This window comes from Nyctereutes procyonoides, unplaced genomic scaffold (assembly GCF_905146905.1).
Source record: "Nyctereutes procyonoides isolate TBG_1078 unplaced genomic scaffold, NYPRO_anot_genome, whole genome shotgun sequence".
NCBI lineage: Eukaryota > Metazoa > Chordata > Mammalia > Carnivora > Canidae > Nyctereutes > Nyctereutes procyonoides.
The window spans coordinates 42,756,307-42,782,527 of record NW_026575020.1 but is presented as its reverse complement, the minus strand read 5'-3'; the positions used below and the strand labels follow the sequence as shown (position 1 = coordinate 42,782,527).

Sequence of the window (26,221 nt, the reverse complement as noted above, 5' to 3'; positions counted from 1 at the left end):
CCGCCACACTTTTGTGGCTTTTACCTCCAGAATCCCTTGGTTCTCAAGATGGTGACTGGAGAAAAATCCCATGTACCTCAGGCAGGGGTGTAGGCATAGAAGTAATCTTTTTGAAACCTGTTCTGAGTGTTCTCCATAACAAAAGACCACCTTCCAGGAAGACTAGTTTACCAGAAGTTTATCTGAGCTGAGAGAGAAGGGCAATTAAACTCCAGCCTTTTTGGCCTTCCTATATCACATAAAGGCAAAAAAAAAAAGGGCTAAGAGACACTTCTGAATGTCACAGTCAGGGGAATCAAGGCCACTAAGAAATTGAGATTTAATCACAAGATTAGCAAATGCTGTCTCTCCTCAGCACCTTAGCACCACATCAAAAGGGCTCCAATGTAACAGAAGTGGATAACAATTGACAGCTCCAAGACAAAGACTGTTGAAGAAGGAGTTTTTAGGAAAGCCCAAGGACAACAGGGGGAGAAAATGAAACCAATGAAACTGAAGCCTCTGGCACCTCCAGCCCTGGCAAATATTAAATAAAGCCCAGCACCTAATCAGGTTAATATAAAACCTCACACTGAAAACCTGATTACCTCAGTTCCTACTGTTTGGTCTACCATGTCTGGCTTTCAACAAGACATGCTAAAAGACAAGAAAAAAAAAATTTGTCTGTAGAGACAGAGCAAGCATCACAAGTGGACTCAGTTATGATACAATGTTGGAATCATGCAATGGAGAATTAAAAATATTGATGATTAGTATGTTAAGGGCTCTAATGGAGGAAATTGGCAATACTCTATAACAGATGGGCAATGTAAGGAGAGAGATGGAAACTCTAAGAAAGCATCAAAAGAAATAGTTAGAAATAAAAACACCATAACAGAAGTGAAGAATGTCCCCAGTGGACTCATCTGTAGACTAAACATGGCCAAAAGAAAGAATCAGTGAGCCTGAAGACATGTCAATCAAAATGTCACAAACTAAAATGCAAAGGGAAAGAATAAAGAAAAGGAAAATGTCCAGGAACAGTGTCTTTGGATGACATAAAAGAAATGGATACGTTACTTGAAACCTACAACTTACCAGGACTGAATCATAATGAAATAGAATTTCTGAGCAGACCAAGTATCAGTAAGGGGATTGGATCTGTCATCAAAAACCTCCCAACAACCAAACTCTAGGACCAGATGGCTTCACTGGTGAGTTCTACCAAACATGTAAAGAAGAATTCATAGCAATAATTGTTTTAAATGTGAATGGTTTAAATATGTCGATTAAAAGACAGAGATTGTTAGAGTAGATAAAAAACAAAATCCAACTGTATGTTGTTTACAAGAAATCCTCTTTGAACATAAAGACATAGATAAAAAGGGAAGGGATAGATAACAATATTTCACTAACCAAAGTAAGTTGGAGTAGGTAAATTAATTCAGACGAAGCAGGCTGCAGAACAAAGAAACTTATCAGGGATAAAGGTGGGCATTATATGATGATTAAGGGGTCAGTTTTCCAAGAAGTCAGAATGAGCCTTAACATGTATGTAGCTAAAAACAGAGTGTCAAAATATGTGAGGTAAAACAGATAGAATTGCAAGGGAAAATAGACAAATCTGCTATTAAGTTGGAGATTTTAACATCCCTCTCTCAGTAATTGACAGATTCAGCAGGCAGAAAATTGGTAAGGATATAGTTGAATTGAACAGTACCATCAATCAACTGGATCTAATTGACATGTACAAAATACTTCATCTTACGAGAGTAGAATACACATTCTTTTCAGGTCACATGGAACATTCACCGTGATAGACTACTAATTGGTAATTAACAATTACTAATATCAGAAATGAAAGAGGGATGATCACTACTGATCCCATGGACATTAAAAGGATAATAAAAGAGGGGTGCCCAGGTGGCTCAGTCAGTTAAGTGTCCAACTCTTAATTTCGGTTCAGCTTATGATCCCAGGATTGTGAGATTGAGCCCCATGCTGGGCTCTACACTGCACTGTAAAAAGGTGTGGAGCCTGCTTAAATTCTCCTTCTGTCTCTGTCCCTCTTTCTCTCCCTCCCTCTCTCTAAAAAAAAAGAAAAGGATAATAAAGGAATATTATTAATAATTCTCTGCCTACAAATTTGGTAACTTAGATGAAGTGGACCAATTCCTTGAGAAACACAATTCACCATAATTCACACAAAGAGAAACAGATAATCTAGATAGGATTATCTCTATTAAAGAAATTGAATCAATAATTAATCATCTTTCAAATTCAAAAAAGAAAACCATAGGCTCTGTTGATTTCACTGGTAAATTCTACCAAACATTTAAGAAAGAAATTATACCAATTCTCTTCCATCTCTTCCAGAATATAAAAGCAGAGGGAACACATTCTAACTCATTTTATGGGGCCAGCATTAGTCGAATAACAGATAATGGCATTATTAGAAAGAAAAACCATAGACCAATAGTTCTCAAGAACATGGATGCAAAAATTCTCAACAAAATTTTACCAAATGGAATTTAATAATGTATAAAAATAATTATACACCATTACCAATGGGGGTTATCCCAGGTGTGCAAATCTACTTTAATACCCAATAAACAATTGATATAATCTATTGCATCAATAAGCTAAAGAAGAAAATCATATTATCATATTGATAGATGCAGGAAAACCATTTGACAAAATCAAATACCCATTCATGATTTTTATTTATTTTTATTTTTTTAAAGATTATTTATTTATTCATAGAGACAGAGAGAGAGAGAGAGAGAGAGAGAGAGAGAGAAAGAGGCAGAGACACAGGCAGAGAGAAAAGCAGGCTCCATGCAGGGAGCCCAACATGGGACTCGATCCAGGATCTCCAGGATCACGCCCTAGGCTGCAGGCAGCACTAAAAGGCTGCACCACCGGGGCTGCGCCCCATTCATGATTAAAAAAAAAAAAAAACCCTCTAAATAGATTATTTTCACTTGATAAAGAATATCTATTAAAAAAAAACAAACCTACAGTTAACATCATACTTAGTGGTGAGAAACTAGATGCTTTCCCCCTAAGCCTGGGAACAAAGCAAGGATGTTCCCTCTCACCACTCCTTTTCAACGTTTTGGTTAATACAGTAAGACAAAAAAAAAGAAAAGGTATATAAACTCAACACATTACAAATTAAGACACCAGCAAGTTATTTTGTGGATATCAACCAAGTGAATCTAAAATTAATATGGGGGGGGCACCTGGGTAGCTCAGTTTCAATTTTGGATCAGGTCATGATCTCGGGGTCCAGGGACCAAGCCCCATGTTGGGCTCTGCACCCAGTAGAGAGTCTGCTTGGGGATTCTCTCCTCCCTCTGTCCCTCCTGAGTTAGGGACAAACAGGGCTTGGGAGGGCTAGGTAGGGGGCCATAGAATCAAGCTCACAGAATCCCCAAAATGCCAAGGTACAAGTAAATCAGAGATAAGTAAACCAGAGATAAGAGAGCAAGCCAGACCACCCTGCCCTAGGTGTGGGTAGGGAGGGTGTCTTTTTTATGACAGTCATCTGTGACCAACAAAGAATAATCAGAGCCCAACGAAGCAGTAAGGCATTAAAGATGTTATCACTAGTCTTTACTCAATGGTGACATCAATAGATAATGTTAAAAGGATTTAGGTTCCCCGGTTGGCTTCCAATAAAAGACCAACCCTACAAACCCTCAGTGGCAACCCAGTTGGGACCCCTCTCACTTCTGAGAGCTTCCTCTATATTCTCACTTAATAAACTTCTATCCCCTTCTATCTCATTTGTCTGAGAGATGCATTCTTTGACTCTGTGAGACAAGCACCAAGCTCTCCCGTATCACTCACACCCTCTCTAAAATAAAGAGAGATGAGATGAGGGAGGGCACAGAAGGAGAGAGAGTCTTAAAGCCTCTGCACTGAGTATGCAGCCTGATGTGGGGTTCCATCTCCTGATCCTGAGATCACAACCTGAGCTGAAACCAAGAGTCAGACACTAGCTGGCTGTGCCACCCAGACGACCCAGTAAATAAATCTTGAAAAACATTAAATAAAATTTATATGGGAAGACAAAAGGCCAGAATAGGCAACACAATACTGAAGTTCTAGAAGAACCAAGCCAGAAGACTAGCACTAGCCAAATTCAATACTTACTATAACGCTATATTAATCAAAACAACATAGCATTAGCAAAAGAACATATAATAGATCAATGGAACAGAATAGAGAGTCCAGAAATAGACTCACACAAGTATAATCAACTAATCTTTGATATAGAAGCAATGGCCATTCAGTGGAGAAAAACTAGTCTTTTCAACAAATGGTACTGGAATTAGACATCCATATAAAAAAAACACAATCTAGACCAGACTTTATACCTTTCACAAAAAAAGTAATTTAAAATAAATCATAGACCTAAATGTAAAATGAAAAACTATAAAACTTCTAGAAGATAACATAGGAGAAAATCTAGGGGGCCTTGGATTTGGATATGCATTTTGAGATACAACACCTTTTGGCAAGGTCCATGAAAGTAAAAAAATGATGTTAGGCTTTAAGAAAATTAAGGACTGACCTATGAAAGACACTGTTATGAAAATGAAAAGATAAGCCATATTCTTGGAGAAAACCCTTACAAAAGACATATTTGATAAAGGACTTGTATCCAAAATACACAAAGAACTCTTAAAACTCAACAGTAAGGAAAAAGGCAACCCAATAGCCCAGTTAAAATACAGGCAAAAGATCTAAACAGACACCTCACCAAAGAAGATACACAGATAGCAAACAAACGAATGAAAAGATACTCAAGGGATTCCCAGGTAGCTCAGCGATTTAGCGCCTGCCTTTGGCTCAGGGCATGATCCTGGAGACCAGGGATCGAGTCCCACGTCAGGCTCCCTGCATGGAGCCTGCTTCTCCCTCTGCCCCCCCCCCCCGCCTCATGAATAAATAAAGTATTAAAAAAAAAAGATACTCAACATCATATGTCTTTAAGGAAGTGCAAATGAAAACCGTGAAATAGGGCAGCCCCGGTGGCGCAGCGGTTTAGCACCGCCTGCAGCCCAGGGCGTGATCATGGAGACCCGGGATCGAGTCCCATGTCAGGCTCCTGAATGGAGCCTGCTTCTCCCTCTGCCTGTGTCTCTGCCTCTCTCTGTGTGTGTCTCTCATGAATGAATACAAAATAAAAATAATAAAAACAACTGCTCTAAAAAAAAAGAAAAGAAAAAAAGAAAACAGTGAAGTACAACTATTCTCCTATTACAATGGCTAAATCCAAAACCTGACAATAAAATGCTGATAAAGTCATGGAGAAACAGGAAATCTCATTAATTGCTGGTGGAAATGCTGAAAATGTACAGCCACTTTGAAAGGTTGGCAGTTTCTTACAAAGCTAAACATGGTCTTACTATATGACTGAGCAATCACATTCCTAGGTATTTGCCCAAAGCATTGAAAACATGTCCACACAAAGCCTGCACACAAATGTTTGTGACAGCCTTATTCATAATTGCCAAAATTTGGAAGCAACCAAGATATTCTTCAATAGGTGAATGGATTGATAATCCAGGTATATCTTTTCAGTGGACTATTACTCAGAAATATAAAGAGCTGAGAGATCAAGTCACAAAAAGACATGGAAGACCCTTAAATGCATATTGCTAAGCGAAAGAACCCAGTCTGAAAATGCAGCCACAGTACAATTCCAACCATATGACCTTCAGGAAAATGCAGTTATGGAGACAGTAAAAAGGTTGCCAGGGGTTCAGGGTGAGGGAGGATGAATAGATAGGGCACTGGGGATTTTTAGGGTAGTCAGACTATTCTGTATGGTCCTATAAAGTTGGGGAAATTACATTGTGCACTTATCAAAACACATGGAATGCACAACACAGCATCAACTTTAATGTAAACTATGGACTTTAATAATGTATTAATATTTATTCACTAACAAATATACAGTGTGTAATACAAGATAGAGTGGACAATGTGAGGGAGATATATGGGAATTCTTGGTACTATCTGCTCAATTTTTCTGTAAATTTTTTGTCCTATCTGGGCACCGTTGGAGGTGGCCCCTCATCCAGCTAGTCCTCATTTCCTCAACTCTATGTAGCAGAGCAGTGGGGAGGTTCCAGTGTCATATTTGTGACAGTAACATGTATATGAACATTTATAGGACTCCCCTGGCAGAAGGAGGGGCAGGTGAGGGATGCCTGGGAGAGGAGTCCCCTAGATGGGTCTGTCATGGCTAAGACCAGGGACCAGACCGTTGTCTTACAACACAGCTCTGCCCAACACTTAGTGATGCCTCAGTCACTGAATCATGGTCTTGGGCCTGGGGACATTTTGGGATTGGCAGGGTCCTTCCATCTCTGTGTGGTTGTGCCTATTGTCACTTCCCAGGCAGCACAAGGCAGAGGCTCAGGACAGGTTCCTGCTCTGCCCCCGGAATCCCTCTCTATCCAAGCCTTGGTTTCCTCCTCTGAGAACGGGGTCATGGGAATAAGACCCAGCTCACCAGCAGTGTGAGCATTCAGTGCACAGATGGACTGGGAGAGTGCTTTGAAATCTGTAAAGTTCACTAACATCAGGAACCTCCACAGTGCTAAAAGCAAACAAACAAAGGGCTCAGTTTGAGCCAGGCATGTACTTCCTCACTAAGCCTTTACAACAACACAAGGTAGATGTCATTAGCTCCATTTTAAAGGAAACTAAGGCCCCTAGAGCTGAAGTGCCCCCTCTAAAGGGCTGCCAGCCAGGAGGTACTGGGCAGGAGTGAGGAGTGTGGGGGATTGGCCAGCAGCCCACTGAGATTCAGCTGTCCCCACCAGCCCCAACAAACTCCATCCTGCTTGGCTGAGCCTGTAAGATCCCCAGTGGTAAGCAGCAGGTACAAGCCAGAGGTGGGGGGAGGCTGCATAAAGTATCATTCCACTTTTCCCTTTCTGTGTCTTCTGTGGGTGGGGATGGTCAGGCCACCTCAATGGACAGAGATCCTGTTCCCTTCCTGCTGGAGGTGACAATGGAGGGGATAATGAACAGGTGCCTCTGACACCGGGGCTCCTGGTGGCCCTCACACAGGAAGAAGTAATTCCAGAACACACAGCCCATGAGGTGGCAGGTCCCGAAGTGTCTGTGTGAGGGAGAGGGCAAGCTGGTGTTTCTGTCGGCTCACTTGCTTTTATTAAGGCTAATTCTGACGCCGACTATTTTGTAAGTGTGTAGGGCACACATCCAGAGAGGCCCATCTGACTTTGAGATAATTTCAAGGCTGAAGAGTGTCACTTGTGCCAAACACGTTACAAGAGGCACTGCATGAAACCTGCCTAGTTATCGGCGGCCTCCCATATTTCAGAGGGAGGGGGCCAACCATGTATATGTATAAGCGAGGCCTTGCTAAACATTCCAAGTAAAGATACTTTTAAATATTTCAGTACATCGTTAACCAAATACATTTTAGTTGGGGCTCATTCCAGCTGATGAAAGTATGGGAGGCAGCTGATTTGCATAAGTCGACTGAGGAAATTTGGTGAGAGACAGATTCAGACACCCACAGGCGCTGCTGATCATCAGGGTCTGATCCTAGCTCGTTCGACACGTTTGCAGAGCACCTACTGTGTGCCAGGTGCAGCGCTTGGCTTAACAGGGGTTAGTCTAGCTTAAGGGGCAGATGCCACACGCACTCCACAGCGTTTACCTGGCTGGCTATGATTAGTGTTGCTAAGGAGCAGGGCTGGATGCTCTTGAAGCTGATGGGGAGAGGGTCCTTGAGGAGACGGCTTGGTCAGTAGTATGCAAAGGGAAGAGTTTCCAGCAGAGACAAGGGGCCAGGTGGAGGACCTCCAAGGTGGTGCCTACCCTGGCTGGAGAGAGTGAGTAGGGAGCTAGTGAGGGGAGGGGTGGCTGCAGAGGAGGGGTCCAGTCTTCGAGGCTCTCCTTCCCTCAGATGCTCCACGCCGGCACTGGAGTCTTAGACCAGCAGCTATAGGCAGCAGCTGGTGGGCTCTGCATGGAAATGTGGTGCACAGGGAGGGCTGGAAGCCACCACAGCCACTTCTCTAGTGGGCATCCACTAGGGTGAGAGCAGGTATGTGAAGGAATGGCCAGAGCCCTTCTTCAGAGACTACAGCAGGTGCAGAGGGAGACTGGCCTGGGCTTCCAGACCCGGAGACCCTGAGAATGGGAGTGCTGCATTTCCCACTACAGGCCTCCAGCCCTCCTTGGGCTCACAGCATTCACCCCGCTTTCCCTCTTCCCAGCCACACCAGTCTTCAGTCTGGGGCAGGAATATGGGGCCAGTGAACGCAGTCTTGGAGGGAAAGGGGAGGTGGGCCTGCACTGCACTGGGCACCGAGGGAAAATGTGTTGGCACCACATATGTGCCATTCCTCTCCCTCTGTCTGGTCCCAGCACCTACAGGGCAACGGGCAGGCGCAGGTGCAGAGAAGCATTTCCTGAGAGGGGAGCACAGCAAGAGCCCACGTGTGTGAGGGCAGCAGAGCAGCCCCTTCCTGAGCAGTGCCCATGGCAGACCCCACTCTGAGCACTTCCTGTGCTCCGTCTCACTTCGTCCAGGGCAATGTGTTCATGAGGTGGGCACCATCATTATCTCCACTTTGCAGATGATGAACACGAGGCTCAGAGGGAGTTACGTAACTTGCAGGGGTGACACTGCTAGCAAGTCACGGAGCCTGGATTCGAGGCCAGATTTGTTCGATCCCAGAGCCTGTGGCTTTGGTTATACTGCCAGTCAGTCTAACAGCCCCAGGAAGGGGAGCATGTACGTAGCTCAGGCATTCTTCAGGCAGCAGAAGACGTGTTTCTTATTTTGGTTAAAGAGCCTGAAGGATGTGTCAGACATTGAACGATGCCACTCCTAGATTTCCCTCTGTAAGCAAGGTATGTGTGCGTGTGCCTGAATGAGTGGAGAGGGGGGGTGGGAAACACTCTTCAATCCATGTTTTCTTGCTTTGCAATCATGTTTCCATTGATTACTGGGAGGGACCCCAGATGTCGGTTGTGTGTGAGATGGATGAGAGGTCCAGGTGCTGGGCTCCAATGTCCCCTTTGCCTGTGAAATGCTTGCCTCTCATAGATGACGCAGTAATACTATCTTTTATTGCCTAATTTTGATGATGTCCTCGTCTCTAGCACAGAGAAATGAAATTCCACTCTGGGAAGAGTTGGGAGCAAAGTCTCAATGATAGGGAGGTGCTTGTGAGTGCAATTTATATGAAATGACTGCATCTTCACTGACAAATGTGTTTCTTCATTTGATTCTGGGCAACAACAGGGCTCCCTGACCTCAGTTTTTGCTAAGAAGACCCTCATTTAGATTTCTGTTCTGCTAGAAATTCTAGAATTGCAAATTGAAATATTTATTTATTTATTTATGTATTTTAATGCCTATTACTTTGGCCAGCCAGCAAGTGTGGGATTGCATTTTACTAAATTCCATCAAGCTCCTAAGTAGTCATTGATATTCTAAAGAGGAAGACAAGACTATCTAGGGACTGATGAGCACAGGATCCAGCTGAGAGTTCTGTGGGTGAGAAGAGGTGGGGAATTGTCTGGTGTTGGGGGAAAGCCATGTGCTGGATGTGGGTTATTGTCAAGTCAGAGCTTTTGTTTTGGGTGGTGAGTTCGTGGATGCTTATTACATTATTAAAAGTTGTTAATTCAAAAAGCTGCCTAAATAAAAGCAGGTTGTGCATGGATTGGGATGGAAGGCTCTTATGAACCAAGGATTATGATTAATCCAATTCTAATACACTTGAGCTCCAGAAAAAAAAATTTTTTTGAAAACAAGTCTATTTAAAAGGATGGTCTGAGATTTAGATTTCATGATGTACATTCTTTTTTTAAAAAAATATTAGTTTTGATTTTTTTTCTCACTAATCTTTCTAAACACCATTTTCCTTCTTCCATTGCAATATTGGGGTATGCATGCAACCCCATGCAGGTTGCAAAAGATTCATTAAGGTCTCAGGCATCAGGAATCTGGTTAGCCCCTTCGGTGGTGCTGACATCTCATGAGGGCAGAAGGGAGGTCTTGGCTGGCTTCCCGAAAGGGGACCTTTTGAGGGCAGTGGGACATGGCCAGTGCTGCGTGTGGGGTGATGGTCTTAAACAAACAGGCTGGTGTTTTCTGCTGGATGTTAAGGAGAGGGAAAGGAGACCACCTCTACTGTAGGCCATGGCTCTCACACTCCAAACGCCCTACTTTGGGGATGCAGGACATTTTTTAATTGCTATTTGCTCATCAAACATTCACTGGATACTGAGTAAGATGCTATTGCATGCTTTGGGCCCTGTGCTAGCCTTCAGGGATACAGAACTCATAGAGAGTGGCTTTCCTGGGTTGCATATCATGCTAAGGGCTTTGTATATGTTCTTTTTCTTAACCTTCTCAGCACCCTTACTTTAATGCCCAGCACCCATGATCTGAACACCCCCCCACACACACACCTGCCACCCCCGAGTCTGTTATTTCCTTTCAGGAGCCATGGAAACAGGAATTAAAGCTATGAGGATGACGTCAGGGGATACAGGAACTCAGACTGGCAGCCAACCTCCCACTCCAGTTCCATCTTCCCCATAGGACCTGTGCTCTATGAACTGAACTTTCGCCTCCCTGCGTCACAAGCCCTACCACCTCCCCTGGTCACTCACATGAGCACCGCTGCTTGGGGTGGCCCTGGACTGGGGACAGCATCCTGGGCCAGGAGGCAGGAGGCTTGACTTCAAATATGGGCGTGGCTACTCACTGGCTGTGGGATTTTAGACAAGCCACTTGCTCTTGGAACCTCAGGATCCTCATCTATAAAATGGGATACAATGACCTACTTTGAAGGTCTGGTGTGAGAACTGGCAACGAGACAGGCCCATGGGAGGGAATCTCAAAGCCAGTCCCTGCTCACAGATGGATTACTGAGGTGTGGCAACAGGCCTGGGAGATCCCCGCCCTGGATCCGCCTGTCAGTAGGTGCTAAAAAGAAGTATCATTCTTATCTCTCTAGTGTGGTCAGCAGAACAGAGAGATCCTGGCAGACCCCAGAAAACCTCACCCAAGCCTGCACTGTGGATAGCCCCTGTGGATTCCGCTTACAGACAGCAATTTAAGAGGCAACAAAACATGAACAGCTATTCAGAATTAACAATAGGCCAGATGGTGATGCTAGTTTGAAGCAGTAAAACATGATAAATAGCTTCCTGCCGCTACTCCTGATCAATTTCAATATTTAATAATTCCACCACCACCCCACCCCCTCTCCCGGCCCCCTCCACAGGATCCTGCGAGGACTCCCTGCATTCAGCTCACAGAGCAAACACTTCCTCACTTTCTGAGGGCGTCAGCAAAAAGTGCGCTGCTCAGCTGTCACGTGAGCGCCTCGGTCCTGGAGATGATAATTAACCTGCCTGATTCTGCAGCCGCTCCATCTCAATCCCATCCTGGTTGCCAGGGAAGGCCGTGAGGGCCCTGCACCCCGCTCCCTCCCAGATGCGGTACAATTCACCTTGTTGATTCAGTGAGCACCGATATCCCCTGAGTTTTGCTTCTGAATTACAGAAAGGAGGACTGTGGGGAGCTGGGTGGTTATCCCACTCCAGGACCGGCTAGGAGGATTGAGCACCCTAGAAGGGACACTGTGGCAGCTTGATGTTAGAGTCGTGTCCACCAGCTATCCTTCTGAGCCTTGGCCTCCTTCTCCCTGCAGTGGAGGCGATGATTCTACCTGCCTCCAGAACTCCAGGCAGGCCCGTGCATATCTAGTGCCCGCAGAGGGCTCATGCATAGGACTGGCTCAAGTGCTGCCAGCTGTGGCATCTTTATTAAAAGGTGGTGATCCCTGTGGTCAGAAAGCTGTGGCCCAGGCCTGACCACGGGTGTGTGTGTTGGGGGGGGTAGGATGTGACAGGGAGCACTCCACGCTCACACAGACCCACCCCTAGGAGGCTCCCCAGATGGCACCCACTAATAAGATTTGTCTCTTTGTCCTGCCAGCAAGGGCTGCAAGCATTTTCCTTTCCACTGCCACCGATACCTCAGCGCACCCCAGGGAGCAGGTACTGCTGGCCCCATTTATGGAAGAAGAGTAAGTGGAGAAGAGAGGCAGCATGGTTCTTCAAGATGACATGGGTAGAAAGTGGGAGTCATTTGCATTCTGGATCTCCTAGCCTCTGATTTCTCATGTCCTCTCCACAGAATCACAGGAGGAAGCTGTGCCCTGGGGCACCCTGTCTGGCCTGTGTCATGTCCCTTTTGCAGGGAGGCGGCCCGGGGGAGGGAAGCCCGGGTGCCAGGTCACCCGAGCTACAGTTTACCATCCATGAAATTCAAAAGCTGATACCCAGTGCACTGGTTCACGGGGACATTTAATGAAGGACTACGCATGAGAGCATGGTGTAATTTTGTGATGAGCTATACAAATGTCAGGTATGGTTATTAAGCCTTTTTGGAAAAACACACTGTGCGAGGAAAGAGATCAGAAATGCATTCACCCTAAAGTGGATCCTTCTAATGGAATCCCTTACTGGCGCTCCTGTAATAGAGAGGATCAAGAGCACACTCTTTTGTGTGGCATTCAAGGCCTTGATGGCTCTTGCAACCCTATCTCTGCCCCTTCCCCTTCCCCTTCCTGCTCTAGCCACTCTAAGCTTCTTGGTGTTATCTGAGCCTTCCACTTGTGTTCATGTCTTGGCCAGACCGCGCCTGCCAGAGGGGTCCATACTGCCCTGTTCACTGGCTTATCCCAGTCATCCTTCTCCAAGAAGTCTTCCTTGACATGAGCTCCTCTGGTGGGCTCCCGATAACTTCTCTGTGCCCTTCTCCTTCCTAGCACACAGCATACCATGCCAGCACTGGGCTCTCATCCACCTCCCTGCTCTACAGCGAGTTCCTGGAAGGTGAGAGCCAAGTGCTATTCACTCCCATTTACCCAGGGCCTGGCCCAGCACACGCTAGTACCTATGTTCCGATGGATGAACACATGAACCATTAAGTGGGTGTTTCCAGTACAAATGGAATCAAAGCCTTCAGCAAAAGATAAGCGATTCTAATGGTGGAATTAGAATTTGGGTGAGCATAGCCTTGGTAGCTGAATTCAGAAGAGTGCTCCTGGATTCAAATTCCACTCAATCCTTCCAGCAATGTCTAGAGTTGATGGGATAACCTTCTCTTGCCCCAAACTTGACATTTAACAAGAAGGAACCCAAAGGTACTGCCCACCCATCTGGACTCCCACTAGACATGGTGGAGGCCAGTCATCAGGAACCTACCTGAGTCCCGCTGGTCCAGGGTCATGGAGTTCCACCTCCTTGTGATGTCAATGTAGAGGATGTCCACAGCTGCCATGGACAAGCTGCTGCTGCTGAGCTTGCAGTTCCTGCCAAAGACCGTAGGGGACACATTACTGCTGGACAAAGCACCTCCTCTATCGGTTCACCTCCATGCCTTTGCCCAGGTTGTGTCCTCCCTTCCCACAGCTGGAACTAGTGAAGAGCACAAGGCGGGGGTGTTGAAGGGGAAGGCTGTAAACGTAAGCTAAGATTAGATCATGTGGGTTTCTGTCATCTGGCCAATTCTGAAGGGCTGGGAAGAGCAAGGACTTGAAGATGGCACGTCTTGAGTTGAATCTGGCCCTGGTGAACCCACCTCCCCTTCCTGAGCCTCAGGCTCCTCCTTCATAAAGCAGTCCCTGTGTTTCAGCCTGTTCTAACACATGCCAACAGAGGTCTCTGCCTGCTCTGAGGGGGAGATGGAAATTCTACATTTCAAAAATATGCCTTATGCGTGTCTTCACCTTCACATCCATTAGTCTTGAGGAGGAGAAAGAAAAGCTGGTCCTGGGTGCTGTGCTGTCTTACCAGTGTCTGGCGGCTGACCCATGCTCAGAGGACCCAATGGAAACAGCATGTCACCGGTTCAGGTGAGAGACAACGCTGCCATCCAGAAGTGAGTCTCCACTGGAATGCTCACCAGATGAGGTCCTGCACCCAAACCTACAGACAGGGGCTTGAGCCTCCTGCAGGTCCATCTAATCTGTGCCCTGAAGATTTCACATGGGCCCCTGAACAGCACAGCGAACCTGAGACTCCCCGTGCCGATGAGTGCAGCTGGCCCATGCCCCCTTGCATGCATGGAGGCACACACCACTGTAGGGCCCCTTCGTGTTCATTCCTGACTTTGGGGAGTCACTGGAAATGGTAGCAGTGGGGGTGGGCTAGCCTCAGAGTTTTAGAGGTCCCCTGATTTATTTCCTCCAGTGCAGAGAGGCCAAGATTACCAGGTTTTCAGGACCACATCAGCAACCTGTCCAAGCCACAGAGGTGTGCTTGCAATCCTCCTACTCCCTTCTTGGTTTTGTTTTTTTGGTTTTGGTAGTCTTTTTGGTCTGGAGATGTGGGGAGGCAGTCTGGCATACTGAAAAAAGCGTGATTTGGGCATCAGACCGGCCAGGATTGAAATGCTGGCTTTGCTGCTTTTTCTAGCTGGGTGACTATGAGCATGTACTTAAATCTTCAGTGCCTTTATTTACTGATACCTAAAATGAAGAGAAGAATATCTGCCCACTTGGCGGTGGTGAAGATGAGATGAAGCAGTGCCTGCCAAGGACCCAGACTGGTGCCTGGCACCCGGCTGGCCCACAATTGTTGGTTCTCCTCCCCGTTGATCTCTCTCCCCTTTCTCATTTTCTCTTCCAGAGCTAGAACACAGGATCTTCAATGGCTACTTGGGGGCTACTTGATCTTTCAGCAAGTGGCCCTGTCCATTCTGAAGAAATGGAGCTCGCCAGTCAGACTGGGCACAGAGCCTGGGCTCTCTGTCCAGTCTAAAGGTAGCCCTTGGCTTGTTCAGATGCACCATCTTTCTGAACAGGGTCATGCTGGAAATTCCAATACAGGCTGGATTGGCCCTGGGAATCCTGAAGCTAGACCCCCGGGCCAGCTGCCTGTCAATGCTACTTTCAGCTCTCCAAACATGTCCTCATCCACTGCCCCAGCTAATGCTAAAGTGGTTCTTTGATTTCCCATTTGTCATCAGCCCTTGTCTGAATAGTTCCCTTAGGAACCCGACAGAAGAGGGGTTGATTGGCAAGCAGGATTTGGGCATCCTAGAGCCCCTCTCCAAACCCATGCACACCCCTGACAGTGGTGGCTGGGACTGTGCCTGGCATGGTGCCCAGACGAGACTGGTGTTCTTTATATGCCAGTGCACCTGCTCACTCCCTCCCTCTCTCTTCCTTCCTTTCTTCCCCACCAGTACTTCTCAGACCATCAATTCACATCCTGCTCCCTCTTGGGCTCCTGCTCCGTATTTTAATCACAAGTCACTGGTGGCGGGTTTCAAACACATCAGCCCACAGTTATTGGGTCCCAGTAACAACATGTCAATGGGCGCAGAGCTTTTCATATTGCCTGTCACCACGATGGCTATCTCTATTGGGTTCCATTGGAGACGGTGCTCCAGGTTCTCCCAAGGTGTTCCAAGAACCTGCACTGTTCATTTTAAAAGCTTCGTTAGAAAAATAAATAAATAAATAAATAAATAAATAAAAATAAAAGCTTCGTTGGGAAGGGTCACTGCTTTTCCTTAATTATCATTATCAGTGTCCTCTGGACTACCTATTCCCCCACAGGACTGGAGCTCTGCTTGGCTTGCTCTGTGGGTTAATGGAGTATAAAAAGGGAAACCAAACTGACCACTGGTATATAGTTATTTTTTTCTGACAGGTAGAAAATAGAAGTGTCAAACCTTTAGCAGGGGCTGTAATTTACCAAAGAGAATTCTCCATTTATCCCTTCCCCAAGGTAACTCATCCTCCTGAGTGATGCCTGCAAATATAGTTGATTGCTATATCCGATCCCCGGACAGGGAAAGGTGGGGATCCACACTGGCCACAGGAGAAAGGAAATGCTTTAAAAGAATTCTGATTCTCTAGGTATTTCTTGGGCACCCATCCTTATGCCAGGTACTTTCCTGTCCGTTGGCTCTCTGGATCTTTATAACCACCCTATGAGGGAAGTATTCTTAGTCCCATTTCAATGACAGGTAAGCTGAGACCCAAGAGAAGGAACATGACTTGCCCAAGATCACACAGCTGGAATTCACATCCAGTCCTCCTCTGGAGGATAGTAGACTAGGGACCTTTGAGGAGAAGTAGGGAGATGCCCCGCTGAGGGCTGCAGGAAGAACCCAGGACTCAAGGCATCATCTCAGGCAGGGACCAGTAAGGCCAGAGCCTCTAGAGAGGCCCTGTTGGGAAGCTTTGGGATATAAGGCTGGGGGAAGACAACCAAGATCACTTAGGGAAAGAGTCTCCTAGGCTTGTCCCCATTGACCCAAACAGGGAATGTCTCCTTGTAGGGAAGGTCAAGACTTGAGAATTAATTTTTCATCTATCCATTCACTCAATAAAGAATTTATTTTGTGTCCACTACATCAGGTGGTATTCTGAGGCCAGTGAGTGATGCAGAACTGAATCTGTCTTGGATACGACTCTTGGAGGGTGGAAGTGATCTTAGAGTCTGGGATAAAAACGTAAAGCCTTGGTAACTTAATCATTTGAACCATTTCCCCTTATGCTTTTGGATGTAGTTCCTTAGATGACTAAGGAGGGAGGGATATATTCTTCAGTGGAACAGAGGTCCAAGAAATATGGTAGCATGAGAAGCTAGGAAATCCTTAAGAAAGGATAGACTGGAAAGGTGTATGGCAAAAAAAAGAGCTCTGAGTCCAATGCACAGGAGTTTGAATCTTGCTATGTGACCTTGAACAAGTCACTGAGGCTCTTTCCTTATCTGTACAATGAGGATAAGGCTACTTACCATACAAAGCCATTTTAAGGATTAGCTTAGTACCTGGCATATATGGGGAAGTAGCAAATGACAGCTCCTAGCCTTCCTTCCTCCATGATGTAGAACCACTTATCATCTCCATTTCCTTTCAACGACTACTGACATCTCATGGGAAATTTAGACACCACTTTTTTCCAGTCTATAAAATCCTATTTATAGAATCTCTTTTTTTGTTCATCCTTTTCTGTGAAAGAAAAGAAGCTTATTTTTTCCTGGAGAGTTTTCTATAAGGTGAAAGTTAACAAATGATCGATATTTGTTAATAAAACAACAACAACAACAACAAAACCCAACACTAAATACCTAGGAGGGAAAAAAACCCAATACTCTGGTTTATAATATACATTTTAAAAAAAAATTTATTTATTCATGATAGTCACACAGAGAGAGAGAGAGAGAGAGGCAGAGACACAGGCAGAGGGAGAAGCAGGCTCCATGCACCGGGAGCCCGACGTGGGACTCGATCCCAGGACTCCAGGATCGCGCCCTGGGCCAAAGGCAGGCACCAAACCGCTGTGCCACCCAGGGATCCTTATAATATACTTTTTTTTTTAAAAGATTTATTATTTATTTATTTATTTATTTATTTATTTATTTATTCATGATAGACAGAGAGAGAGAGAGAGAGAGAGGCAGAGACACAGGCAGAGGGAGAAGCAGGCTCCATGCTGGGAGCCCGACGTGGGACTCGATCCCGGGACTCCAGGATTGCTCCCTGGGCCAAAGGCAGGAGCTAAACCGCTGAGCCACCCAGGGATCCCCCTATACATTTTTATAAGCTATCTTATGTCTCAGACGTAGGATCTCACAGTATTGCTGGAAAGAGATCATCATAGAATGGGGGATTTTCAAAGGCATGGAAGAGTTAATGACAGAGGGGAAGACAAGGCCCTTTATACTTCTTTTCCAGAACATTCTAACACACCACGTTGCCTCTCAGAGCATAAAACCCCCCACAGCTACCCATTATGAAACATATTAATATCTCCCTATGAGGAATGGGAGTGGAAGGGGGGAAAAAAAGGAAAAAGAGAAAAACCATTCTCTAATTTAAAAGGAGAGCAGGATCAGAAACCATGAAGGGGCTGAGCGCCACGCTCTCCAAGTGGAGTGGCCTCACAGGAAGCAGGAAGCAAACGCTCCAGATGCAGAGGAGCTGCCTCTGTTTCCTCAAAATGAAGCTGGTTTTGGCAAACCCTTTAATCTTCAGGCTGTGGAAAGGGAGGATGGACGTGCAAACTAATGTCTGAATCCAAAGGAGGATACATTTGCCCAACGTGTTCTCAGCGACTTACATAGAACACCCCCCAGATTAGTGATCTAGTGGAGAGAAACTAGCAAAAATGTGTTTCCCTCAAAGAAAGCTGTCAAACTGAGGAATCAGATAATTTCTATTCCTCAGAGAAGAAGTCTCCACGCCCCAGGAATTATTATGACATAAAAAAAAAGAGCGAGCGAGCGAGAGAAAGTGAGAGAGAGAAAAGAGGCGCTTAATTTACAGTAATATGTGCTACTATTATGCGCCTCCTGAGGAAATGACACAAAAAGCTGGTTCGATGAGTTTGGTCTAGACAAGGGAAAGACAATTCATTATTTCTCATTTCTTGGTAGAAAAGAAAAATAGACTGTGGCCAGACTGGCATTAGCATAATTCACTCCTAAAACTGCTGATCTATGCAGCACATCATGAGAGATGGTCACTGAAAATAAATTCGGTTGGATGTTTATTTTGCTCCCTCTATGTCTCTTTCAGGAACCTGGAGAGAAAGAGTAGGGTCGTCCAGGTGAAAGCCAAGTTCAGCCTCTGCCATTTGCGTTGGGAGATCTGAGAGGAGTACACATCTAAGCCAGCAAATATGTCTTTTGTGTAGTGCTCCAGAGAAGGGCACTTGGCTCAATTTAACATATGGCATAAATATTATTAATTCATAATGAGGCAAAATTTAAACCGAAGTGGAAAGGAGAGAGAGAGAGAGAGAATGGTTGTTAGCAAAACACTTGCTGTTAAATTTAGCTGGCAAGCCTGAACATACTTAGATAAATCTAAGCGCAGAGAATATCATCTTTTACCATTAAGATGCTGTTGGGATCTCTTGGTATATTTCAAAAGGAAAAATCTATTAACGGTTGTGCATTTTCTCCACTTCTTCCCACATCCTTAATTACGCAGGATGTTGGCTGGGTGGGTGCAGAGGGAGGGGAGAGGGCCACTGGGGCCGCCTACTCTCCCACCTGAAGACAGTGTCCTTCTGTGTCACAGTTGCCATTGTCACCATCGCTTCCGTGGACAGTGCTGGTGGCAGACTGGGAATAATGTCTACAGGACCTAATGGCCTCGAACCTCAGGGAAATTGGTTTTACATGCCAATGCCCTTAATTATCACAGGAGAAAAAAAAATGGAAAAAGTCATAAAGCCTATAACATGCAGACAGATTTGTAGCAATTCTTTTGACATTACCCAGGTTCGGTCTGAGAGTGTTTTAGGAAGCGCCTTTGCTAGAACCATTCTCAATTCTGTTTTCTTCTCAAGATCATGTATGGACATGGCAGTCCTCTTCATATGTTCCTTGTCTTCACACCAGCGTTCACATACTGGTGGTCTCCATGGGCAGTCATACTTTGATTGAACCCACGTACTGTTTAAAAATTATTTTCTGCATCGCCAACATCGATATACATGTATTGAGATTTTACATAACAATCGGCATTTCTTGCTTCTCTTGGAAAATTCAAAAGCTCTGGTGATACCCGCCCAGCAGCAGCCTTTCCTTTATTCAGGGCATGTGTTCTTCAGGCTGCCATAGCCCTGCCCTCCCCATCCTTCCAGATTGCATCCCCTTGCTGGCTTATGCTTCCGGCCTACCCTGGAGGCAAAAACTATTGTGATTTTTAGGGTACGTTATTTTTTTCAAATCTTCTCCCTCCCCATCTCTTATGTTTCAGTAAAATTTTATTAGGAGTTAGAAGGGAGCACCTGACAGAGGCCTTTTGCATTTCCTCTCTTCTTTCCTCTTCCTGCCTGGAACTTGACCATGATGGCTGGATTCCGAGCAGCCATCTTGTGACTGTAAGGCAACCCTGAAGCTTGAAAAGCACATGCTTAGGATGGATGAACAGGAGACAGAAAGGAAGTGTGGGGTGTGATCACATTGTGGAGTCATTAACCAGTCCTAGAATCCTCATTGCCAAACTTCCTATTATATGAGAGAAAATTAATCTCACTATTTTTTTTTTGAGAAGAAAGTGCAAGAGCTTTATTACAATCATTATTATCCTTGAGGTTAACAACTGATGAACTCATTCAACAAAATATTTTGCATGTGATGATTTAGGGCCCAGGGATACATGCCAGAAGTAGCTAGAAGGGTGTGAAAAACGTACCTTGGGGACCAGCACGGTGCTCCACGCTGCAAAACTAAAAAGTATCAAGGATGCGTCTGAACTTCTGTAGTGGAGGGTACGGTGGTGGCACAGGCCTGACCTAGCTCAGGAGGTAGCAGGGCGGCTGCTGGCTCACTGTGCTCCAGGGCATGCTACCCCCCCCCCCCACCCAGGTCTGCCTCTCTGCAAGCCAGTTACACCAACATTTCAGCATCTACCAGGTGTGATGACAGGGTGCCTTGAGGGTTAGACCCTGCCTCCCAGCAAATCAGTGAGAAGGGAAACTCAGCACTGCCTCTGGAATGTGCAGCAGCGCTGCTCTCCCTCGGGGAAAGGCAAGAGGTGGGTCTCAATAGGTCTGCGTCACTTTTGCGGGTTGGCCTGATAAGGACGTCAGCAAAGCTGGCGGTGTGCACAGCGGCGCTCAAAGCACCACTGCCCACCTGCCGCGAGTATGACCACGAGTGTGTGGCGTGTCAGGGCCCTACCTGCTCCAGAAGCATCTGGAGCTCTGGAGGACTGCAGCCTCTGAGCACACCAGCCCTTTGGCTTTTCAGAAAAATAAAACACTCTATAGCCGTGAGCCAGGGAGCAGTCTAGGCAGCTCCGCACAGGAACGAGGTGCTGAGGGACAATCTGACGCGCCCAGGTGAACGCAGGCCCAGGCAAACCTGCGCTTGGGCAGAAGGAATTCAGTTGGACTGACAGGTGTTTTCTAGCTCAAATGGAATGTGGTGTTTCTACCTTTCTCTGGGGAGACAACGGGGCAGGTTTTCATCCGTCTTTGCATGCATGCAGTGGGCTTGCTATAGTGTCCCAGAACCAGTAAAGCTGGTTCCTCCACTAGTTGCTGGTCACTTCTAGAACTCAAAAGCAGCTCTAGAGAGGATTACAAGAAATGCAGGTGTGCCCGGTCTCCCTGGTGGAGGTTCTCTCTCGTTCAGGAGGCAGATGTCCTTCTGGAGGAGCTCCCTGCAGGCAGACTGCCTAGATTTCTAATTTTCCAGGATATGGCTCCTGCGATTAAAAAGCCAACTTAAAGATGGGAGCTTCTCTTTGGCTTTTCCCAGGAGCACCTGGGCCCCCCCTAGGCAGTGACCTCCCCCCACACAAGGGGAGGGGAATTCAGGAATGCTGGTGCCACTTGCACCAAAACCCTTCCCTACCCTGCCTTCCTGAAACCCGCTCTGTAACCAATGCCCTTCTTGCCCTCCTGCTGTTAAGACACGTTGTCCTGTTACTAAAAAGCAGGAAATGGGCGACTTTCCCACCAGCCTTAATCCCTTCCTCCCAAATGTGTGCCCTCTTGTTTTTAAGACCACAGGAGGACCTTTGATGACTGCTGACACAGAAGTAAAGCTGAACTCTGGAAACTTCACTTGACTCATCAGGCCTTGGTGAGTTCTGCTTAGAGCACTTGTAGGGATACAATGATCCTCAAATGCCACCAACCAGGACTCCCAGGACACAAGGTGGGGGGCCAGATCCTTCTTAGTTTCAGATATGGAAATTTAAGGCAAAGGAAGGGGCACTTGACTTTGTCTTAGATTTCCCAGCGGAGCAGTATCTTGAAGAAAATCTTTGCCGGGGAAATAGAAAAGTTGGGGAAACTGAGGCACTGGTGATGGAGGTGCCGGTCCTCCTTGTTCACTTGCAAGGCTGCTGGATGTGCTGGGTTCTCGGGGAAGGATGCTTGTCAGTGGAGGCCTGGGGCTTCTGGTGAGCCACCTGGGCGGCCGCCGGGGGCAAGTCCTTGTCCACGCGGGCGATCACTCCGGAGATGAACACGGTCGGCTTGGGGGCGCTGGGGCTTTCCCATTCCCGGTCGTCCGACCGAATGTGGGTGTTTCTGCACGATGCGCATCCCGCCGGCTTTCACGGCAGGCAGGTGTCCGGCTTTCGTCCCTACCTTCCCCTCGGGAGGCGAAGACATGAGGACACCGCCCAGGCCGGGAGGGCGACTGGCCGCGCGGCAAATCTCACCACTCAAACCACTTGCAGATGAGTATCTATTACTACGAATCAAATGCAATTCCTTAATGGGTCAGAAGGTATCAGGTAGTATCCTCGGGGAAATAACAACATGTGTCTGTTGACTTTCTTGAGAATTCCCACTGCTTGATAGAAATAATGGTCACGAGACCCCTCCCCTAAGCTTTGTGCCAGGTGCTTTAGGATGTATTACATTCCAACCTCATAACAACCCTGATAGGCAGGAGAGATTATTCTCATGTTATAGATGAAAAAACCAAGATTTGGAGAAGGTGAGGGGTTTGCCCAAAGCCACACACCTATTAAGTGAGGTGCCTGGCTCTGAAGCTAGACCCAAAGCCTGTGCTCTTTCCACTGGGCTTTCCCTTCTCCCTCCCAAAGTGAACATAAAGCCCTTCTCAAAATCACTGTGCAAGGAAACTCAGGTTTCCTGAAATGGCAAGGATTCCTGCTGCTTCTTCTGTTTACCATCCCATCAGGAACATCAAAGAATCAGAGTTAGAATTCATAAAATTCATTTGGAGAAAAGCGTATGACAAAATGTTTCCAATTCAAGGCTTCTAATTATTTGCTTTAGTGAATAAAACTGAGAGGAATGTGACTTTGAGGGGAAAGGTAGAAATATTAAAACCAGTGATGAGCAAAACAACAGCCGCATCGAATACTTGCCTTGAGGTGTGTGACACACAATCCTGCCGCATACGTGGCTTGCTCCCCATTTTATAGGATCACTGAGACTCAGAGATGGTCACTAACTTGCCCAAGGGTTACACAGCTAGTAAGTCTTGCCTCAGATACATACTCCTGTGTCACCTCAAAGTGCCCCAGAGAATAGAGGCAAGTGAATGAATGATCAAGTGGCATGGCTTATTTTGTAGGCTGCAGCAAAAACACAATTGCTGTATCTCATGTTTTATGATTTTTTTTATTTGTTTGTTTTAAAGATTTTATTTATTTGAGAGAGAGAACGACAGGAGTAGCAGGCAGAGGGAGATGCAGGTTCCCCACTCAGCAGGGACTCTGATGTGGGACTCGAACCCAGGACCCTGGGATCATGAACTGAGCCAAAGGCAGATGCTCAACTGACTGAGCCATCCAGGTATCCTCATGTTTTATGTTTAAAATTCATGCAAATTTTGTTTTATACTCAATGATTTAACTGTGCTATTTTTATATTAGTATAAATACATTAAATTATTTATCAGCTGAATTATTTAACTTTTATCTCCTGAAATGGACACTTGGGAAAGATGCACCTTGTTTCTTTGCTGTGGCTCTGCAAACATTCAGCATGCAGCGACATACCAATGGAAGAACATCACCCCAGCATAAGAGATACAAGGTCTTTCTGAATCCAGGGCAAGTCTTTATACCCGGTTTAAGGCCCTACTTCAAGGTAGCACAGCATTGCCGTTTAATCACAAGTGGAAGGTTGCGAGTGAATGCTGTCCTATTTGTAACATCCATGAAGTCACTCAACAAGAGCGTACCACGCAGGCCTCGTGCCAGCCACCAGGGCAATCCAACCCCAATCGGGGCACTTACCTAGGGCCACAGGCTCTCCTGGGAGCGGTCAGGGAGGTGGGACCAGCCAGATGTAGGGCTGCACTGCACCCTGCCCGAATCCCACGCCCGAGGGGCAGGTCTCACTGACCTTATAAAAGTCCGAAAGCCTGTTGGTCCCAACTTCATCGACCCCTTGATCCCCAGGAACCGGATGAACAAATTTGCCATCCTGTCCACCAGGCGCAGGTAGTTGAATTGCTTGGCATACTTGGGGAACACCTGCTTGAGGCAGATGGAGGGCAGGTGGGCTTCAGGATTGGGGTTGGTGTCGGAGGTGCCGGCTGGCTCACAGTCAGAAGGACCTTCCTTCCCGGCTAATGGCTTCTTGTGCGGCTGGGACCTGAAGAACACGGGCAGTTAAGGGCACATCCAGCATCTGGAGTGGGCTTTATAGTAGGCAAAGCACCTTCCCTCACATACTCACCTTTCTCTAGAGTCCAAGCAATCTCAGGAGGTGTGAGCACTGTCACTGTTTGTATTGTATAGACCGGAAAGCTGACCCCAGAGAAGCGACCTCCCCGAGCTCACACAGCTAGTGTGTGGCATGGCCGGGACTTGAACCCGGGACAGAGCCAGGACCGGAAGCTTATGCTTCCTCTGGTTTCCCAATATGGACATCTTCCTTTACCGCACTCATGATTCAAGAGAATACTCTCTTATGGAGCAGCTTAGTTTTGATTTCAAAATCCACTACTGGTGGGTAGTAATTGAATAATTAAGAAATATAAAAATCTCATTGAGGGCTGGCAAGAATCCAGAAGCACAGTTCAATGAACAATTTGCAAAGATACATCAGTTATCCAATTCTAGGAATAGGCACAGTTATGTTTTCTGGCTTAACTATTTTCTTATTTGGAACTCATACAAAAAATATGATTATAGTGTTGTGATTCCTGAGTCTGGCTATCCTATTCTGATATCCAAGAAAATTCCACAGCTAATAACTCTCACATATCCACCTCTGGCCTGGAATATTCTCACTTCCAGACCCGCATATGGGGAAGGTACCACCAGTGGCACCTTCAGGATGACCCCCAGCTACCCCAGACGAAAATTCCCATTTCCCTCACCCCAACTGTACATTCCCCATCTCCGTGAATGTCACCTCCATCTGCCAGCTACCCAAGCAGGAAATGTCAGGATAAATGCCAGTCCTCCTCTCTGCCTCTGTCACCAGTTCTAAGTCCTCAGTATTTCTTGAAACCAGCTCTGCTCTCCCCCATTGGGACTTGTTGACTCTCTCCAGAACTAGATCGATGGCCTCCAGTCTTTCCCATCCATAGACCCATAGACACTGGCACCAAGGAAGGTCTTCCTTATTTTTTTCTAACTTTTTAAAAATATTATTATTATTATTATTATTATTGTTATTATTATTGCAAGAGAGGTGGCAGGTGGGAGGGTAGGGGCAGAGGGAGAGAGAGGGAGAGAAAGAATCCCAAGCAGGTTCCACACTCTGTGCTCAGGGCGCAGCCAGGCTCAGGGCCCAATCCCATGACCCTGAGAGCATGACCTGAGCTGAAATCAAGAGTTGGATGCCCAATCAGCTGAGCCATCAGGCATCCCACAAGGCACTTCTTCTTCTTTTTTTTTAAAATTTATTCACAAGACACACACACACACACACACACACACACAGAGGCAGAGACATAGGCAGAGGGAGGAGAAGTAGGCTCCATGCAGAGAGCCAGACGTGGGACTCGATTCTGGGACTCCAGAATCACCCTGAGGCAAAGGCAGATGCTCTTGAGCCATCCAGGAGCCCCATGGGGCATTTCTTCTGAAGCAAACCTAGCTGGGTTGCTCCTTACTATGACTCTTCACTGATTCCCAAGTGCCTACAAGGAAGTTAATATTCTTCACTCTGGCACCAAGGCCCCCTCTGGATTTCTTCTCCATCTTCTTTTCCAATCACTTCCCTAGACACACTATACCCTCAAAGGCCTTGGGCACTCCCTGCCACCCCCTCACTCCGCTGCTCAGTGGCCAGTTCTGGACCAGAGATTCAGTGCCCACTGGACACCCAGCTCCCTTCCACAGCTGGAGCCTCTCTGCCATGGCAGCTCATCTCACTTTCATGTCTGCTGTGCTGCCTGCAGCTGGTCTGGGAACTGGTGTAACCTTCTCCCACCCATGCATCCACTCCTGAGACAGAACCCTGAGCACATTGTACTTCATCAATAATACTGCCTGGGATCCCTGGGTGGCGCAGCGGTTTGGCGCCTGCCTTTGGCCCAGGGCGCGATCCTGGGGGCCCGGGATCGAATCCCACATCGGGCTCCCGGTGCATGGAGCCTGCTTCTCCCTCTGCCTGTGTCTCTGCCTCTCTCTCTCTCTATCATAAATAAATAAAAATTAAAAAAAATAGCACTGCCTAACTCCAGGAAAATCAGAACCATGTCACATGGTATTGAGCTCAACATCAGGGCC

The 26,221-nt window shown here is 46.5% G+C and overlaps 1 protein-coding gene and 1 pseudogene across 3 annotated transcripts in view; both read right to left on the bottom strand.

The window, feature by feature from the left end:
• The window catches only part of TTLL11 (tubulin tyrosine ligase like 11), a 250,608-nt gene that overhangs the window by 22,539 nt on the left and 201,848 nt on the right, over positions 1-26,221 (bottom strand). For all 3 annotated transcript variants that reach the window (XM_055319618.1, XM_055319630.1, XM_055319625.1), the window contains 2 exons: positions 23,880-24,131; positions 13,273-13,379 (listed from right to left, as the gene is read on the bottom strand). In XM_055319618.1, the coding sequence (XP_055175593.1) occupies positions 13,273-13,379; positions 23,880-24,131 (359 nt within the window). The remainder of the gene's footprint in view (positions 1-13,272; positions 13,380-23,879; positions 24,132-26,221) is intronic.
• Positions 21,293-22,166, bottom strand: LOC129506198 (death-associated protein 1-like; annotated as a pseudogene).